This window comes from Abramis brama, assembly GCF_963993115.1.
Source record: "Abramis brama genome assembly, chromosome: 9".
Lineage (NCBI taxonomy): Eukaryota > Metazoa > Chordata > Actinopteri > Cypriniformes > Leuciscidae > Abramis > Abramis brama.
The window spans coordinates 3,289,378-3,307,462 of record NC_139971.1 but is presented as its reverse complement, the minus strand read 5'-3'; the positions used below and the strand labels follow the sequence as shown (position 1 = coordinate 3,307,462).

The 18,085-nt window shown below is 37.7% G+C and overlaps 1 protein-coding gene across 2 annotated transcripts in view; it reads left to right on the top strand.

Annotated features, from left to right (window-relative positions):
- The first annotated feature begins 10,636 nt into the window (after window positions 1-10,636).
- The window catches only part of ppp1r37 (protein phosphatase 1, regulatory subunit 37), a 60,139-nt gene continuing 52,690 nt past the window's right edge, over window positions 10,637-18,085 (top strand). Inside the window, exon 1 of one of the 2 annotated variants that reach the window (XM_084123627.1) lies at window positions 10,637-12,154. In XM_084123627.1, the coding sequence (XP_083979753.1) occupies window positions 11,533-12,154 (622 nt within the window). In that variant the 5' untranslated portion in view covers window positions 10,637-11,532. The remainder of the gene's footprint in view (window positions 12,155-18,085) is intronic. The other variant, XM_084123628.1, reaches the window with a different exon arrangement.

Here is an 18,085-nt window from a genome sequence, read left to right as displayed (position 1 = left end):
AACAGTAACTAAAGGGGGCGGGGCTTTGCGAACGGTCAATTCCTAGCCAATTCGACTTCAACAGAGTAAACCTGATGCAAACCTGAAACAAATAGGTGCAAAAGACTAGACTCAGGGAAATTAATCAATTTTCATTATCTTTCCACCTTATTTTTAACGTAACTTTAAACTTTAGGCTTTTGGTGTCAGTTGTATCTAGTTACTGTACTTTGCAAAAACAGTTCATTATGATGCTACTTGTAAACTGGTATTTGTTATTCAGCGCCAAGCTGCACACTAATCAAAAGTAAGTCTCGTACAAACACAGAAAATAGCTTTGATCCGCACTGAAAAATAAGCTCTTTCCAAGAAAACTGAATTCAAAACCAGAATTAGGGGCTCATATATTGAAACAAATGAGTTTAAATATTTCAAGACAGCCTTTATGGTTGGGGGTTGGTTAAGAGAATAGGAAATTTAATTTAAATAATTAAAGCAGTAAATCATTCCTGAAAAAGAATAATGCAAATACAGAATTGCAAAGTAGGCCTAAGAGCTATAAAATAGTGTAACTGCTAGTAGGCCTACATAAAAAAAAAAGCTAGGACTGCGGTTCTGAAACTGCAGCCTCTGATATTGCAGGATTATACAACTCGATTTTGTGAACACTGACTGGATCAGTAAACTGAAGTCCATTTCTGACGTAACCAGAACACTTTCGCTACTTATGATACAAGGACAAATGTGCACTTACCGTCGGCTCGTGCGCTGAGGGAATAATCAAGCGCGCGCTCTCCTCCTAATGCTCGATCATCTGTGAATCACTAGAGAATCGGTTCGTCCTGAATTGTAATTTTTCTCTTATGTAGTGTTGGTGACTCTAGTGAATCAGTTCGTTCAGTCCTTCCTTACACACAGATTCTAAAATTGATCAACCGATTCGAGTCTTTTTTTTCTTTTTTTTTCAGTAGCAAAATATTTAGTTTGTGCTGTTGCTGCTTAACGTTTGATACGTTTTTGACCTGTAGGCCTATATTATATTTTTAGTGGTAGCCTATTCATTGCAATTTTGACGATTCACTTTTGATGCTTACATATAAAAAACAATTCGAACAAAATAGTGCAGCATAATATGCAAGCAGTAATCAAATGAAAGAAACTGGCATTTTCTGTTCTGCATTATCCTATAGAAAACTAAGTCTTTTTTATTGAGTACAATGCTATTATTTTAATGACAATTAAGCACATTTTAACAATTTTTCTTAAATGCAAAAAAAAGCATTTCTAATTGTTGTAGGCTACTGTATTTTTATGCTGATGCATATACAAATACTGTACTGTATATTACTGTATTTACAATGTAGTAAAATAATGTGAAGCACCATAACTGAAGAAGAGATCTCTCTTATGCCTTTTAAATTATCATGAGAGTAAAGAGCAAAACAAATTTTGCAGCAATGAAAAAAAAAAAAATCTTAATGGTTTTATGATGATCTATGGAAGTGCAAAAATAATGAATAATACATTTATTTTGATTTTGTGGTCATGTTTTAGTCTCAGGCATACAGTATTTATATAAAGAAAAAGGCAGACTATAGAATCATAAGCTCTTTATGTTTCATCAACAGGCCTTCAGGTCCTTTACTAGTGCAGCATATGCAAGTAGTAATTCAGACTTATTACAGGTGTTATTAGATGACATATCTGACATATTACCAGTGAGAGAAAGAGGTTTAAACAGCAAAACTGAGCCTCCCTCCAGGACCCCACATTCTCCCCCAGATGTCAAAGCAAACAACAGATCCCATGGACGAGGTCCTGAACAAGCACAACTACTTGAGTCTTGCCGGTAATGAGAGCGATCTGACGGAGAAGGGCAAACTAACGGAGTGATGCAGACACCCGCCCCTCCGTCGGCTTTTAAACGACTCTCTGGATGCATTCAGGCGCCAGGACACACACAGCAACTCCATCCACTCCGCTTCCTACAGATCTTTCCCAGGGAAACCAGTGAGACTGGTGCAGGAAGCTCTCCCAAACACATCCAGGGCGGAAATTAATATTTAAAAGAAGTAGGGAGAGGACACGAGGGGTGAAAAGCAGTCAGAGGTGAAACCTTCAGAAGTCACATCGAGAATAACGATAACGCAGGATAATTATATTAGGGTCCACACCAATGCACAATATCGTTCTGTTTTATCAGCACGCACTGCAGTTTAGTTGTCTGCCGCTTTAAAGGTGCATTGTGTAATATTTAGGAGGATCTGTTGACAGAAATGCAATATCATATACATAACTATGTTTTCAGTGGTGTATAAAGACCTTACTTAATGAAGCGTTCTGTTTTTATTACCTTAGAATAAGGCATTTCTCTCTACACACACCGCGGGTCCGCTTACATCGACATGTTTCTACGGTGGCCCTGAGCGGACAAACTCGTTTCGTCACTATGTTGTTCTTTGTGTAAAGAAGCTAGCTAAAGTCAGCGAATAAAACACTGACACAATGATGAACAAGTAACAATAACATTAGCAATAATATATCATTTTACTGAATAATCAAGTAAACCTAATTTCTTAATTTATCTTTGTAAAGAAACCTCATTGCTTCACTGGCTACTCTCTGCTGTCTCAGACGACGACATCACTTCCTGTCGGCCACCGTAACTTCTGTTGGGTGCAATTCGCAACCTCACCACTAGATGCCGCTACAAATTACACACTGCACCTTTAAATGCTCGAGCTTAAAGCAGGATGGATTTTGATTGGCTGTCAATCTTTTCATCAGCCAGAAAAATAAAAAAAAAACTGTTGTGAAAATTATTCCAATGACATCCTTTCTCTGTCTCGTTATCCTTACAGTTGTGGTGTGGACTATGCTATTCTTTTAGAACGATTTTTAAAAACATATCTTTATCATTATTATTATTATTTCTTTATTTTTGTCGGAAAGAATAAGAATCTTGAAGGACACTGGGTTCATTCTTGTGGAAATCTTATTAAAGCCAAAATGAATTAAAGATTTAATCAATATTCAATGGTGACTGTAAAAGCAAGAGAAAGCAATGTAGATTTTGTGGGGGGAAAAAAAAGAATAAAACATAATAATCAATAGTTCTCTCTTCCGGCATGTTTACTTGGGTATCAGTCGTAAATCAAACTTGAGAATCCATTTATGTCCAATTTTTGGACTAGGAAGCTCATATTAATAACAATTCTGATTGGGACGCACCCTCAGTCTCATCCACTGATCAGTTTGTAAGAAATGAGATGTAAAACATACGCATGTTCATACAAACATGTAAACTTGTGCTCAAGGTACTTTTGAATCTGATTGAGAAAATAGTTCAATTCAAGTACATTCGGATCAAGCTCAGTCGGGTCGATTGAAGTGTTTACATGAATGGTTTTCAGTCCATAAATCCAATTAAACATTTAACGTAGCTAATAACACACAAAAGCTTGCGTGTGAAGCGTTTGCATTCACGTACTTTCATACATGACTGTCCTTTGGGTCGGGAGTTGGGGCGTAGGAAGAGATGAAGAGCGTTTAATCACATTTTGGAGAGGAAAGAGGGTCAGACAGCACAGGTAGAGTTCAATGAATGGACGCACAGATGGCCGTATGAAAGGAAGAGGAGGGAAATCAGGACGCCTGTTCTCTGATGACATGGAAAAGGAAGAGAAATTGCGCTGACTTGTCAACGGTCCCCACTCGCAGGTGTTCGGTCGCAGATCAAATAGGTCCATGGCTTTTATATCTCCTCTGTTGCTTTTGTCGGGGTTTAAGGAGAAGAGGTGCTTTTTTAATTTAAAAACCTTACAGACATGTGGAAGTTATCAGCCGGCGATGGCCTATCCCTTCTTCCTTCACCCCCGTTCTGTCCTGAGGACCAAGAAACGCTTGAGGGAAATGAGGAGGAAGAGAAAGAGGGATAGAGAGGTAAACCGAGGGAGAGCAGATTGCGTTTTAACCCCTGTCTGCCATCTGAGTCCTTTAGCTCATTAATAAACGACAGAACTGATGGGATAAATGACGGGAAGCATGTAGGCCTGGTGTTTGTGTTTCCGTGCGTGTGTGTCAAAAGATCGATTTGATTAATGTCTGTGTTGACTGAACTCTGAATTTACACTGACGTATAAACACTGCAGTGTGGGTATTACTTTACAAATTGCCTTGCATGTTTATATATGGGTCAGTGACATATAAGGATGTCTTGAGTTGATGAGGAGGAGAAGTCTTTTAAAAATCTGGTTTAGTTCTTGAAATGTAATGGTATTTCATATGGTATTGCAAAACGTTTTTAGCATTTTTAATCCACGTTCTGTTATGAAAATGGCAAGTGGTGTAACCGAGTCAAAAGTCATCAAATGCTTTCATTACACCATGAATACACATTAGGTGTATATATCTTAATTATTATTTTTGAAAAAAAATTCTAACATTTTAAGGGTTAAATCCCCCCCCCCCCCAAATACAGTAAAAACAGTAAATATTGTAAAAGTGTGAAACCATTTTATATTTTAGCTGAATTTTCCTCAAAAAGCAAGTGGATTTGAGAAACTCAAGAAACATAAATTATTTTTTATCAATTTTGAAATCAATTTTGTGCTGTTTGATATATATTCTTTGTTTCATTAAAAATGTCTTTATTGTCTTGCTGAATAAAAGTATTAATTTCTTTAAAAAAGAAATAACTCCCCCTTAAAAATAACTACATCAACGAGTGTCCCATGATTGACCCCTTATGAAGGCGTTTATGAATATTTCTCCTTATGCTAAAACAAATCCCAGAAATTTAGCCTCAGAATTTATTTATAGACTGACACTTTGCATTTAGCCCGTGTGCGTGTTCATGTGAGGTTCTCTAAATATGTACCATCTGTATAAATACACGTGTATATGCATTCATTACACACAAGCCCAAAATGTTTGCCTGTTTATATAGAGTGTCCTTTGGGATTGGAAAACCAGAAACTTAACCTTTATATTGCTCTCTCTCTTTCTGTGACCAAGTGTGCAGTCCAATATGTCCTGTACTCAACTGCATATAACAGAAATAAACATGGACGTGATTTCAGGGGTGATTTAATGACAATTGCCAGTAAGGATGAGCATTCAGTCGGGTTATGCTGCAATGAATCTGATGTTCCTGCCGACAAACGGTTATGAAAGCAAAGACTTTAAGGGTCTTTAACTAAAAACTAAAAGCTTGTTGTGTTTATTTACACGTCAACAGCGTAGGCTATTGGGGGCCTGAAAACATAAACTTTTGAAAATGGGTTTCAAAGTGCACAAAGTTTTTTTTTTTTTTTGTGTGTGTAAATGACAAAAATGGGAATTTGTGAAAACGGGGACATAATGCGCATATAATGTGTTCAGTCTATAGTCGCTTAGTGTTTCTTGCCATTTACTGGACCGTCAGCAGAATATAGTCGTTTTCGCGGATCCGTGTGAACAGGGATTGTGTTGACAATGTTGTCCTCTGTATACGCGGAAAAAAAGTTTCTATTTTTAGTACATCGTTGTTGTGTAAACGTACCATAGAGTTTAAACTCCTGTGGTTTTCAATGTAATCTCGCAAATTCACAGTCCAAACTGAGGTCTTATCTGTGAAATAACTAATAATGTAGTCTCTAGTCTGGGAAACTGGATGATAGGCATCTTCAAATCATGCAGCTTGTTTACACTTTTTCAAGATTACTTTTCTAGGGAAGCCTGATTTAATACGGGAGAAAAAAAATCCCACATATTTACATTGAACTATAGGATCCGAGCAACTTGGGAATACATTTTCAGTGAGAAACCATTGAGAAACCACCTAAAACACCACTGCAATTGTGCAGCACAGAAACATGCCAACATATTAAAGTCCCCCTGTGGTGAATATCAAGTTTTTAATGTTGTTTATGTGTCTATGTGGTGTTTTTAATACGCTTTAAGACAAATCATGTGTAAATTCATAAGTCGACACCATTGCTGAGTATTTTCTCCTTAAAACTGCAGTGAACCAAAGACAGTCTCAAAAACACGCTTTGAAATCGCTGGTGTTTCTGACGTAACAAACTACCTTGTAACCAATCAGATCAACGTGTGATCGTCAACCAGTGGATCTCTGAGCTGAGTGAGTGAGTGGAGGCGGGGCTCATTTGCATATTCATAGAGCCACGTACACTAAATGAGGCAAGGGTGTCGAGTTACATTCAAGCTATTTTAAGGCATAAATACACTTTTTTTTCAAGGAAACAACTTTTAAAATATGTAATTTTGGTGATCAAAGATGAGATTCAAGGGATCAAATGATTGACAGGGGGACTTTAAATCTGAAGCATTCAAACACTTTTAATAAAGTACATGCAGTACGACTGGATGAAGGCAGCCGTATAGCAGTTATTCAAGAATTAACTTCTGTGAACAATATAAAGTTTAGAAGAACAGTCATTTATTTAAAAAAGAAAATATTTTGTTAAAAGTGTCACTTTTGATCAGTTCAATGCATCCTTGCTGAATAAAAGTATTCAAAATGTACAGTACTGACCGTAAACTTTTGAATGGTAAGTGTATATTTTGCATTCAAGTTGAGAAGTAACACGAGTTACGTATCAGATTACTTATGAAGTAACTAGTAAAGTAACGATTACTTTTAAATTTACAACAAGATGAGTTACTTTTCCAAACAAGTAACTTTGTTGCCCCATGTTTTGACTGACAGCTCTCCTGTCCCCATGCTGAGAGAAATCATAAGTGCAGAGGCGCTGTGTGTAAACATGATGCTTATTGTATTTTTTGTAACTTTAATAATGATAAGTTGTATTTATATAGTGCTCAAGGACGCTTTACAATGTAAATGTAACAAGGAAAGTCGTTGTTTCTCAGAACTTCATTGACCGAAGCCTCATTCTCACTCCCTATACGTGTGTGAAAGGCATTAGCGATTAACTCTTGAATATGGTGTATTTAGAAGATGAATTCTTTCCCTGGGACCCAAAGGCTTCTCCCCCAGCTTCTGCCTGACATCTCCATAAAGCAAAGCACATGGCGGGGGGGGGGACGACCTGAGACTGAGTAACAGTGAAATCCTCCAACTCGCCACATTTGTGGATTTACAGCCGGCTGGGGGAGATCAGGCTCCCGACAGGAGGAACTGCACCTGTCTCACACACCTCATAGATGGTGCGCAGAAACAGGTGGAAAGAAGAGCAGAATCACTGCGAGACACGCCACGAATCCCGAGGAAAAGCCAACGCAAACATCACGATCGAGTCGTCTCCTGTGATCGAGTCCTGTTTTCAGTTCGCAAGAAGATGGATGGGATAAACACACTTCAAATGCTCCCGATACTCCCCACATATATCAGCGCCTTTTGATATCTGAACACATTTTGTGAACTTTGACTCTTTAAGTCCAAAGACCTATGGCTTTCTTATGCCCGAGGCAGATAAATCTCAGAAATCCTGATACTGATGTCAGCTGAATGGATCTCTGGAGAAGAGCACATGTGAGTAATAACCTATGACAAGGATCATTGTTGGATCCGTTTTCAGTTTGCACAGTGTGCAAAGTAAATCAAATTCTGAGGGAGGCTTAAAAAAGTGCAACCATGGCAACTTTACAGGAAGTTCAGACAGATCTGAGGTTTCCTGCGGTGTCAGAAACGGCTCGTCCACACCTGACGAGAGTCCGCCAGCGATGAACCAAAGAGCCGTTATGCCACATCTTTTTTTCTCCCACTTTTGCTCTCCGTTTCTTTTCACGGTCGGTTAAAGAAAAAGTGCAGAGGATGCATTTGGTTTTCCTCAAACCGGGCATTTGGCAGCGGCCGCAAGTAGCCATTAATAATTCCAGAGGAAACCAAGAAAAAATCACTTCGAAAAACAAGCTTAAGCGAGTGCCTCCAATTTGATGTTAAAATATTTACTTTCCGCCACCTGTGGGAGGTCTCTGTTTCTCGTCTCGCTCTCGCCGCATTAAACCACGGCACTGCAGAGGCCCGGGATGCAGAAGTGTTCTGGTAATCGTTTCTGTCTTCAGCGCAGATGAAGGGTCAGGTCACACATTAGACAGGCCTGCATAATTAGAGCCGTTTTATGAAGAACTGAGTGGTTGGGTTAGTAGTTTCAGGATTGTAATGGAGTTTTGAGTGTTGAGGCTTGTTGATATTTCGACTCGGATTGGGCCCTGGGATTGGGAACAAGCCACCAAGGGCCTGGAAAGGTATAAGTGACTCGTCTGACTACAGCCAAGCAACAGCCTTTTAATAATTACACTCGCTATCATTATACAGTAATTGTACAACAAACTAGTAGGCCTATATATATATACTCCAGTCTTCAGTGTCACATGATCCTTCATAAATCATTCTAATATGCAGATTTATTATCAATGTTGGAAACAGTTGTGATGCTTAATATTTATTTAATATTCACTGCACTCAACCGATTTTTGTGTGCGTAGATCAGTGGAAATTGCAAAACAAAAGATCCACACTCGCTTGTGTCTTCTTAATTAATTATTTTATTTTATTTTATTATGCAACAAAGGACATAGAGATCAATCAAACGTTTTGACAATCAGCCTTCCTCATTGAATCATAATCATACCTATGATTCACTGAAGAAGGCTCTTTAAATTGATCAGAAGTGACAGTAAATATTTATATTGCTAGAAAATAAATTTTTATTCATGACAATCCCGAAAAAATTATCAGTTTTTTTTTTTTTTTTTTATGAAGCAGCACATTGATAATAATCATAAATGTTTCTTGATCAGCAAATCATCATATTATTGTTATATTATATATTGATTAAAAAAATGAAAAATGTATAGTATCTGCACACTCTTATGTGAGGATCATTATTGGAGTGAACAATGCAGCGGTATATATGCTTGTGTGTGTGTGTGTGTGTGTGTGTGTGTGTGTGTGTGTGTGTGTGTGTGTGTGGATCATCTCTCCATCATATTAGAGTGATTTCTGAAGGATCATGTGACACTGAAGACTGGAGTAATGATGCTGAAAATTCAGCTTTGATCACAGGAATAAATTACACTTTAAAGTAAAGGCTATATTAAAATAGAAAACGATTATTATATATATATATATATATATATATATATATATATATATATATATATATATATATATATATATATATATAATATTTCACAATATTGCTTTTTCCTGTATTTGTTATGAGCAAATAAATGCAGGCTTGATGAGCATAAGAGACTTCTTTCAAAGACATTACAAATATTAGTTTGCAAACTTTTGACCAGTACTTACACATTTATACAAACATACATTTAGCTATTAGCTCATTTAGCACTAACTTATTTCTACTTTGGAATTCTGTTTATTTAGCATCAGTATTGCTATTTTGTAGAGATCAGAATTCGATCAGGATTCAATATAGAATTGAGGTGTCGATGACCTCTAGTGGTGAGATGGATGAACTGAGTGCATACATATTACACAAACTCAGGTGTACCTTCCATGTATTGTAAAGATTTAAAAACTTTGTACAGTAAACCAAAAAAAAAGAAAAAAAAAAAGTATATTTTCATCACCTGAGAGCAATAATTCATAAAACTATTTCATAAACTCCCCCTGAAAACTAAAATGATATGAGGAGAATTCGCAGACCTTAGATGTGCACCACAGTAGAATCATGATGTTTGGACATGTAGTGCAATACCATGCTATTCTTATAAATATCAAGGTTTATGAAAATGTGTTGTGTGCTGCCAGTTGTTCAGTAGGCCTGTGGTAATACCATCATCACTGTATAGCAGGGCCAAGTGCTGAAAACATCATACAGTATAGCAGAGCAATAACACAAACACAGAATAACATCTCTCACAGGTCAGGTGAGGTACACGTTTTGTGTGAGACTTGTATACATTTTCAACATAAACTTAATAATTTCACCTTAGAAACAACATTTTTTGCAGAAAATACCATGTGGTAAACATGCAAAAGTTATCAACATTTACCTAAACGTCAGGTAGCCTTCTCACAAGAGGAGTTACACTCATTCTGATGCAGCCGTGCTCTTACTCGCGATGATCGCAGAGTTAGGGGAGGGGCAAACTCACTGTAGCAAGCATGTGATTGGACGAAAATCAGTGTAGTGCAGAATGAGTCATCAGAATTTATACATTTTATATATATAAATAAATATATTTAATATAAACATAATATAATATCATATCAAATATGTTTTCCAGACAGTAAAGGACTATATATATATACGCCAATAATATTGCCATAGAAAATCATTCTAGTGTGTTTTTTTTTTTTTTTTAAAGACTAATATATTTTCGACGTCATTTATAATATATGAAATACTTGGTACTTATATACTTATATATACTTATATATATATTTAGATATTATACATTTTTCTCTGTAACACGCGTCATAAACCATCCAACGTGACAGCTGTTTGGAAGGAATCAAACGTCAACTGATTCGTTGAGATATTTTTATAGTGATTTATTATAAATGCTAATCTAGATAAATTACAAACGCAATTGCTGCGAATGAAAATCTGCCATAGAAACACAACACATGAGCAACTCTGTAATTTTACTGGCATTTCCTTAATAAATAAAACAGCGCTCAAGTAGAAGCGCCGAAAGTGCGCCTGCTGAAATCTTCCCTGGCGTTTCCAACCGGGGTGATGATGACGTATCTCCGAACAGTCAACAGACACACATACACAGTCGGTCCGGACTGGAGCTTCAACGGGGCCAATATTTTTCCTTTTTTCTGCCGTTTTGGCGATGTGAAAAGCATCGTTCATACAAGCCGGCCCGAATAGAGTGTTTAAACGGAGAAAACGAGTCGGTTCGTGGCGGTTTTTGGGGATGAGCGCGCGCTCCGGACTGTGACGCCTGTGTTTATTCGTGTTCACTGCGACACGGAAAGTGACAGTGCAGGATTCCTCGTCTTGACAGCTTAAAAACACGACTGGAGCGTTAAACATTTAGATGATTGGCCTAAGGAGTCCGTTTTAGTACTTTATTCGTCTTGGTGTGGGACAGCAGGCCAATCGAGAAAGCCTGGTCTTCATCAGCATAATCTTCATCACCCCACGGCTTGTTTATACTTGCTTTAAATGCATCTATCAGTTCTTAACTTATTCTTCATCGGTATTCCTATTCGTAATGGTGGACAGGGACATTAAAAATACAATGATTGCTGATAATGTCAACATGAAGTGCATGTGAGACTTTTAATGCGGCTAAAACTGATTCAATTCGACTGTGAAAGATGTTGTAGGTGTTTACAACTTTGATTAGAGCACATAATAACTGCTTTTCCTGATGCAACCCTTAAAAATCAAGACTACAGCAATGTATGAATGCATTTAAGTGCATATATAAAATCAGGCGCTTCTATGATGTGAACTTTTAGTTAGTGATGCACTCACTGAGGAGATCTTGAACGGTTTCTTCCTGGAATTGAACTGCATTGGAGGTGTTTGAGGGAACTTGTATAGTTTTTAGTGTTCGACGGGCAGTGGCGTGCTCCAGCTCCCTGGAAATGAGAAGATGAATTGCGAGGATCAAGCTGTAGATTTGTGCAATGCTATAGATTTGTGCAATGTGCCTGACAATACTATATCGCCAGAGATCCTTCCCCGGGACACGCTGGATGGAGACCAAGGGGAACGGGACGCTGCCGTCCTGGCCAGGTTAAAAGACCTCCATTTAAAGGATGATGCTTCCACAGAGCTCAAAGCACCGCATAGTAAAAACAATGGATCCATTGCGGTATCCGCCGACCCCTTTAATGGTTCTGCCGGTGACCTGCAACAGAGTTTGAGCAAGTTTGAGGAACCACCAGTGATCAACTGCTCTGTCGGAGACGGTGGCGATGAAGCAGATGATGGGGAGATGGACATCGGAGTCGATTTAAGTCTCGATGAAAATGGGGTTTTGGAGCTGGAACCAGCGGCCCAGACTCAACGCGAGGAAAGTGCCTCTAGTGTTAACTCTCAAATATCAGTCATCGAACTGCATTCGCAGGAACGCAGGGACGACGACGTGCCCGTCTCGGCTACAACACCGGACGAGGGAGTTGGGATTAAGCACGGGTCAAAGAGAGTGACCTTTCCATCAGACGAGGACATCGTCTCTGGTGCCGTCGAGCCGAAGGACCCTTGGAGACATGGTGAGTTAGACCTCGTTCAGACTGTCAATATCTGCGTATCCGATTGGAATCTGAACGTATTTAGCAAGTGTGACTGGCAAAAAAGTCCATTTCAAGCTACATATGGTTCGAAATCCTGTTCAAATCTAATCCGTTTCAGCCTGTCTTCACCAGCCGCTGCAAGTCGCCCATTTCCACACACCTGATAAAGCTGCGCCTGCCAACATTTCTGCTTTATTAGACGTAGTAGTCCTGCGTCGTCATATTGTATGCAAGAAAACATTGCAAAGTGTTGGAGGCCTTCCAATGCAACATCACTGCAAAGATTGTCACACACATCAGACCAAAACACCTGCGATACACAGTGTAGATCTTTGAGAACTGATTCCAGTCGGATACACAGATACTCGGATACACACAGTGTGAATGTTGAAGTTCTTGGGCTATTTGGTTATTTTGAACCTTCAAATATTAAGAGTTCATCTCTTGTGGCTTGCATTGTTGTGTAAAAGGTTTGCGTAATTGTTGAAGTTGAAGAGTTGAAGCCAAGGCTTTGAACATGGCTTCTGTTACCTGTCATGCTCCGAGAACGGTGGCTTTTTCCTGAAAGACTCCATCGTGATCCATGTGACATTTGATCCGCAAGTCCTCCGGGGTCATTCAACGGCTCCATAACAACTGCAGAAAGCTTCTGCGATCCGTCTCTGAGCCTCAGGCGTGAGGAGAAACCTCTCCAACTCTTCCAGAGGTGTTGTGTAAAGCTCATTCTGAGGTCTCAGCATCTCGTAGACCGAGTCTTGACCCAACACAATGACCCAGGGGACCTCGCATCGTTCGGTTTGATCGGCTGCAATGTGTCTGATGTTTTTGAGCCAGCCAATATAGCTAACAGTCTCGTTCTTTGCTTTCTAGGCCAAAGGTTTTGAGGTGTGTCTCTGTTTACCCTGCAGGGAATCTCCTTCGCCTATCGCACTGGTCAAGGTGTTGTGTGTGTGTGTGTGTGTGTGTGTGTGTAAACTCAACACTTAAAACAACAAAGCCGTCGAGACACAATACATGCAATGTTTAGTCTGACCGCCGCTGTTTGTTTACTTAGTCACAGTATAAAGGAAGTTTCAACATATCTATATTTGTTATTGTACTTGGTTTAGCATAGTTCTTTTAATCTATAACTCAATCTCTAGAAGTCTGTCAAAGACACTTGACTTGAGCTTTAACTAACTGGTATCATTTATTGATTACAGACATATAATTGTGAACGTGTATGTAATTGGTTTGCATTCAAATCTGAATATAGGCTCGGCTGCGTAAAATCTGAACCTTTATGTTGCAAAAATGTACAAAAACAATAATATATGCTAACGTCATATTGGTTAATGTTCAAATTGGTTAATAACATCACATTGGTTAATGCTAATTTCTTATACAAATACTGACACATTTTTGACATTTGTGACCCTGGACCACAAAACCAGTCACATGGGCCTTTAAATTGAGATTTATACATCATCTGAAAGCTGAATAAATAAGCTTTCCATTGATATATTTGTTAGGATAGGACAATATTTGGCCGAGATACGACTATTGTAAAATCTGGAATCTGAGGGAGCAAACAATCGAAACATTGAGAAAATCTCCTTTAAAGTTGTTCATTTATGTTGGCGATTGTGCTGCATTCACTCACAAAAATGTATGTTTTATATATTTACGGTAGGAAATTTACAAAATATCTTCATCTTTACTTAATATCCTATATTTTTGGCATAAAAGAAAATCGATAATTTTGACCCATATAATGTTTTGTTGCCATTGCCACAAATACACCAGTGCGACTCGTGACTGGTTTTGTGATCCAGGGTCACATTTCAGGTCGTTTAAATGAACATCAATGTATTATGAACCAACATGAATTAACAATGAACAATAGTAGCCTATTCATTTGTTACCCTTTATTAATAAATTCTGTAAAAATTGTTTGCTGTTAGTCCATGATACGTAATGCATTAACCAAGTTTAACAACTTTAACGTTGTTGCAAAGTGTTAAATGTACATTCGTTTGAAAGATCATTAGTGGTGTTTACTAATTTAAAGCAAAAGCATTGTGTAATTTGGTATCTTAGTGTTCATTACTTAAACCTATTCTTGGAAGAGACAGTTTTATGTGCATTTTAAAGGATCTAGGTGCAGTTATCCCAGGATATTTGTGGTAATAGCCTGTAATGTTTAGGTATCTGATCAGCTAGCTCAAAGGTTGCTGGGTAATTTCCAAGTAATGTTGTCCGTGGAGATTTCCCGCAATCCCGCTCCGCCATTATTGTGACTTTGAGCAGAGCACAGTGTACTTGGTCGCTGTCCTTGCAAATAGTGGAGTAACTATAGTTTGTTTAATTCTCATGTGAGTGAACCCTGATCGCATTAAAGCTGATCTTACGCTAGCTTTTATATCACAGGTGTTTGCAGGTCTTATTTCACAGTCACACATTGTTCTCTTTGTTATTTAGGCATGAGGAAGTAGTTTAAGTCACGTGACTGTACTGTACACTCTATAGTTTCCTTATATTCTGAGTTGAACTTCCCACTTTTGTAGCTTGGTTTTTTACACCCTTTCCTCTGACCCAGACTTTCTGGTCACTCTAGTGTTTGTGTGTCTCCTATCATTGACTTCAGTTGAAACCAAAGCTGTTTGTTCTCTTTTTTGTGTGTTTACAATAATGACTTAAAGTCCCCCTGTGGTAAAAATCAAGCTTTTAATGTTGTTTATATGTCTATGTGGTGTTTTTAATATGCTTTCAGACACATCATGTGTAAATTCATAAGTCGACACCATTGCTGAGTATTTTTCTCCTTAAAACTGCAGTGAACCTCAAACTTATTTGCATATTCATAGAACCGCGTATAATAAATGAGGCAAGACTGTTACATTCAAGCTATTCAAAGGCATGAAGGAAAAAGAGGAAAAAAACGTTTAAATATGTAATTTTGGTGATCAAAGATGAGTTTTAATGGATACAATTATTGACCACAGGATGACTTTAACAAATTTTAGGCATGTTTATAATAAAATTTCTGATAAAAAGAAAATCAGTTATAACAAAATTTTTACTCTACCGGTCAAAAGTTGGGGGTTTGTAAGATTTATATATATATATATATATATATATATATATATATTTGTCTTTTGTTCTTTCTAAGCCTGCATTTACTTATAGTAAAATACAGTAAAATGCACTTTTTTTGTAGAAACCATCTGAAATGGAAATATTTTGTAATAATAATATCTATATTTTACTGACCCCAAACATTTGATTAGTTGTGCAAACTTAAATATGTATTGTTGCATTTATGCTGATTTGTAACCTTCCTAACATAGATGAGGATTTGTCAAAATTGCAGAAATAATTGGTAGTTTTGGAAGTATCCGTGAGAATGTTAAACTATACGGCTCAGTATTTTTTTGTGCATCAGATGCAACACTTCTGTATGTTTATGAACTCATGGATGATTATGTTGTTGTAGTTTTATAATTTCCAGCTCATTGCAAATTTATTTTTGTCATTGTCACAAGATTTCATTGCGTTCATTTAGTTGGAATTAATGTGACAATATGTTTGGTTACACTTTATTTTAAGGTGTCATTGTTACAGTGTAATTATATATTTAAGTCCTGAGTAATAATAATTAACTTAAAGGGCGGATATCACTCATGTCTGGCCGTCTGATCGATCATTATTCAGGATCCCGGTCTAAAAACTTGCCATGTGACAAACCTGCAACCGCTGCACCCATTTTGAGTTTCTACTGTTTAATTTATTTTTATTTTATCACTTTCTTCATTTTATTTTATTACAATCCATTTCATTTTATGTGAAATAATAGATAACATCTAAAGATGTTAGCTTTTTGAATCTAATCTTGTCCTGAGGGAGATTTGACCCTTTTAAATGCTGCTGATGGTTTCATTCAGGTCCTTGTTGATGTATCTCAGCTAGAGGGAACGGGCGTGGGTGTGTTTCTCTCTCTCTCTCTCTCGACACACACACACACACACACACCGTGGCACTGCTGTGTGAATGACTTTGAGGTCCGCTGGAATGAGGTGGTGTGAAGATCTATTTTTGACCGTATCGCTCAGATGTGACTGACCCGTGGCGTCCCTGAGAGCCACAGCTCCGGCCCTCGTGCACTTCTGACTCATGCCATAAAATATCACTCAGTTTTTCAATGATGTTTACTTGCAAGAATACTTTGGTCAAGTTTGAACCGGAGCTTTAGCCTCTTAATTTTAATGAACCATTTTTATTTATTTTTGCTTGGTTTGCTCCATTTCAAAGTTTTTTTTTTATTTTTTTTTTTTTTGCTTTTATCTAGATTTACTGGTGTTATTGTGTTATTAGTATGATGCTTTATCATTTCAGGGCACCTAACAGGCTAATCAGACTAATTTGCTCTTTCCAAACAAAGAAAAGGTGGCTGATCAAGCCAAAGAATTAAAGCATTTCCTCATCATGAGTATGAAAATATCACATCCTTTTACCAACCCAACCCATTGGCCTTCCTGATTATAAAAGTCTGACTTTAGTTGTCACTGCAACTTTAGGGCAATAGCAATGAGTTCAAAGAGCTATAGGTGGAATAGAAGATTGCTTTCATTTTGTACGCGTTGTTGGTCTGTGAGTTATTGGGAGGCTTACGGAGGAGATTGTTGTTTATGACACAATCTCATTTGGTCTGTGGTATTTCAACTGTGGGAGCAACTTTATGCTGAGTCTGAAACATTGGAGCTTTATTAAAGTTCTAGAACTTTTCAAGAAACAGCTTTAATGTTAAGGGGTTCTTTTTTGTTATTAAAGTCACTTTATATAAAGATCTTGGGAACTTTTTCCCATGCCTTCATTATTGTGGCAAGTGTCAGCTGTCTCTCAGTTCCATAATTTGTCAAAATTAACAGTTTTGCTCCTATTAAAGGTCTTGCAAAAGTTTTTGTTCTTGTTTATCAAGGACATAAGTGTGTCAGAGGAGAGCATGCTTGAGTTGAAATATGAGACATGTGATGTGCGAGGAAACCGACCACTGTTGGACTTTATTGGACAAATTAGTAGAGCTGGGACGATACACCGATCTCCCGATTCCATACTATCACGATACTCGGGTGCCGATACGATATGTATTGCGTTTTTATTTTTTATTAAAAAAAATAATAGCGAGGGCTTTCAGTGCTTTCAGTCTCACATCTCTTCCACGCGTCCACTTGGGATATTACGTCACTATAACACTCATAGATTAAAGCAATAATCCCTGCGAAGCCGTGTTTTACAGTGAACTTAGAACAGCTGAGGGCCGTTGTTAGGCACAACTCGGAGCGGAGTGCCTAAAACACGGCTTCAAGGGGCTTATTGCTTTTATAAAACGGTTACTCCATAAAAATATAAATTTTAATATTTATTTTATTCATAAAATAAACACCAGCAACAAAAAATATAACGTTATAACACATTTATTCCTCCGCCAAGCAATGTAGTTCCAAAGAGGTTGCTAAGCAACACATGCGGCAACACAGCATCACAAACGCGCAGTTGCTCAGTAACACTAGTGTAATGCGGTCACAGGTGTGTGTGTTTGTTGAGTAATTTACAACGGCTTCGAACGCGGCTCAACCAATCAGAATCAAGGACCGGAACTATCCGTTTTATAAAACGACACATTTCATCGTCTGTTGGAGCGAAAGTGTCTAACTTCTGTTAACCTCTTCTGTCAACCTCATTGACAAGCAAGGACAAAAATAAAGCAATTGAATTTGAGTTAAAATTGATTCTGGAATAAAAAAATTGATTTTAGAATCGAAAAAAACAACATTTTTTCCATTTTTTTTCCTCCCAGCCCTACAAATGAGTGTATCTACAGGGCCAAAAGTGCCCATAGTTGAAGAAATGCATTACCAAAACTAGCTTTTG